At 47.6% G+C, this 1970-nt stretch overlaps 1 protein-coding gene across 1 annotated transcript in view; it reads left to right on the top strand.

The window, feature by feature from the left end:
- Positions 1-1765: 1765 nt before the first annotated feature.
- Positions 1766-1970, top strand: part of SIP5 (Sip5p) — a gene marked incomplete at both ends in the record, with an annotated part of 4293 nt that continues 4088 nt past the window's right edge. Inside the window, one exon of the mRNA XM_020216948.1 lies at positions 1766-1852. Within this exon, the coding sequence (XP_020068095.1) occupies positions 1766-1852 (87 nt within the window). The remainder of the gene's footprint in view (positions 1853-1970) is intronic.

Below are 1970 nucleotides of genomic sequence, written 5' to 3'. Positions count from 1 at the left end.
TCCCTTTTGTTTGTATTTTGTGCGTGGACATTCCCTGGTGTGCGCAACAGTGCATGTAAACTAGCGTGAGATTTGTCTAAAATTAACTGTGTGGCCCGTTTGGTGGGCTTACGGTTTTGTCCATTATGTATGGGTGTCTATGGTTTTACATTGGACTTTAGACCAAGCTGAACGTGATACAGAGTCCAAAACCTGTCCGAAGTTAGCTCGAGATGTAATGAGCATAATAGGGGGTTCTGTCTAATGATGCTCTTTGTTGCTATGTGAACTTTGTTTTTGGTATGTATGTGGATCCAATGATTTCAGCGGACCTATTGCTGCTAGTGAGTTGTGATCAATGGCCCTTGTTCATGAGGTTGGGAGGTGCTAAGCAGCACCGCGTGCTATGTTGCTTTTTCTGGTTTCAAGCGCTCTATGATTAGCGTAAGACATTTCTGTTTCATATCCAGAGACAGATCCTCGATGCTCTTGGACCTCTGTTGTACTACGCTGGTATGCCCTTAAAGGAAGGCGCCATTATGCCTAGACACGTTTACAAGGTTAGAAGGGTAAAAGTGTAATGCCCGAAATGGATAAGAATAACCTTTGGTTTTTGGCCCTAAGATTTCGTCCTTGGAAAGTTGCAAGAGATAACTCCCCTATCTACATGAACTCAATTAGTGGTTACCCAGTTTCGGGGCTTGCACATCACCAGCAGTATGGTATCCCGAATCCAATTGGTTCCCCCTTTCCCTCTCCCACTCCCGCTGTCACTGGATTGAAATTTCCATGTCTCAGCTTACAGTGCTTCTTCCCATCTGCGTGTAGGCATGAGAAGATTATTATGCTGGGCGACGCATTGTTCACAGCAGTGGGGCCCACGTCCACAGTCCCAATGGCTACATTGCTCACGTCCTAGATATGGGCACGACAATAAATCTGTACAAGGTTCCACCAAATCAGGACATACCTACAACGACAACAGATGTGCAGAGGTACGCTGCCGATTCCACAGACACTGATATTTGTACAACTGTGGTGGGAGAGGGGGATGTGTCTCTCAATCAAACCTTTGTATCGGATCCATATTGAACCATCGAGCCTACCCCCCCCTAAATGAGACGCGTAAAATTAGAGTTGGATGGGTTTTTCTGCCTGGCCTCCCACGCCGCGAAAGGAAAAAAACTCTTCTAGGGGGGGATGGCCGGCAGCCTCTTGGGCTCCTTGGTGCGAGAGTATTTGTGGGTGTACAGGCACGCACGGCCACACACAACCACCCAGGTCCTCCCTCCGAGAATTCCACCACCACTACAGCTTTTTCTCTTGCTAGATTTCATGAGACGTTTAAGCAGTGGGAACACTGCCAATGGCTGAGACCTTGGTGAGTTCGAACGTTCATGTTCCATCTTAAGAAGTGTCCTTATTTTTCTGGTCACAGGGTACCATTCTCGTTAGGACCCTAAGATGCCATTTAAGGTTAACGCCTCCTGGGTGGTAACATGTGTATACCATCCAGCACATTCCGATAGCGTAGAGATGATTTTTGCATCTCCCAAGCGGTATTGGGAATTCCGAACATCATCGTCTCCATGCGGCCTGATGCTGAGGCCGCGGTCGACAGAGTCGTGTGGGAAGGCGGTGGACGAAGATGACATGAGACTGTGAGATTACAAACAGATGGGTAGAGACGGTTTCTGTATGAAGGCAATGTGAAGGGAATTAAATAATCTAGCAGAGGAAGATCCCCGTGAACCACAATGAACGAAAGCAGTATTAACACCTGCGGATGGGACAGGTCAGAGGAAGGCCTGGCCCATCACCTTCTACAACTCTGAACCAACAGTCGTCGGAGGACCCATCCCTTACCTCCAAAGTGAATTGCGAAATTCGAGTGCTCCAATGAATTCCTCGATCACCTCACGACAACAGCCACTTCTACGTCCCAGCCTTTCATCAATTCCTCGTAATTTGGTTTCTAGAAGAAAAACTTG

The sequence above is a fragment of the Cyberlindnera jadinii genome, assembly GCF_001661405.1.
Source record: "Cyberlindnera jadinii NRRL Y-1542 unplaced genomic scaffold CYBJAscaffold_21, whole genome shotgun sequence".
Classification (NCBI taxonomy): domain Eukaryota; kingdom Fungi; phylum Ascomycota; class Saccharomycetes; order Phaffomycetales; family Wickerhamomycetaceae; genus Williopsis; species Williopsis jadinii.
Note: the sequence above shows the minus strand (reverse complement) of the source record. Positions and strands in the feature narration are given on the sequence as shown.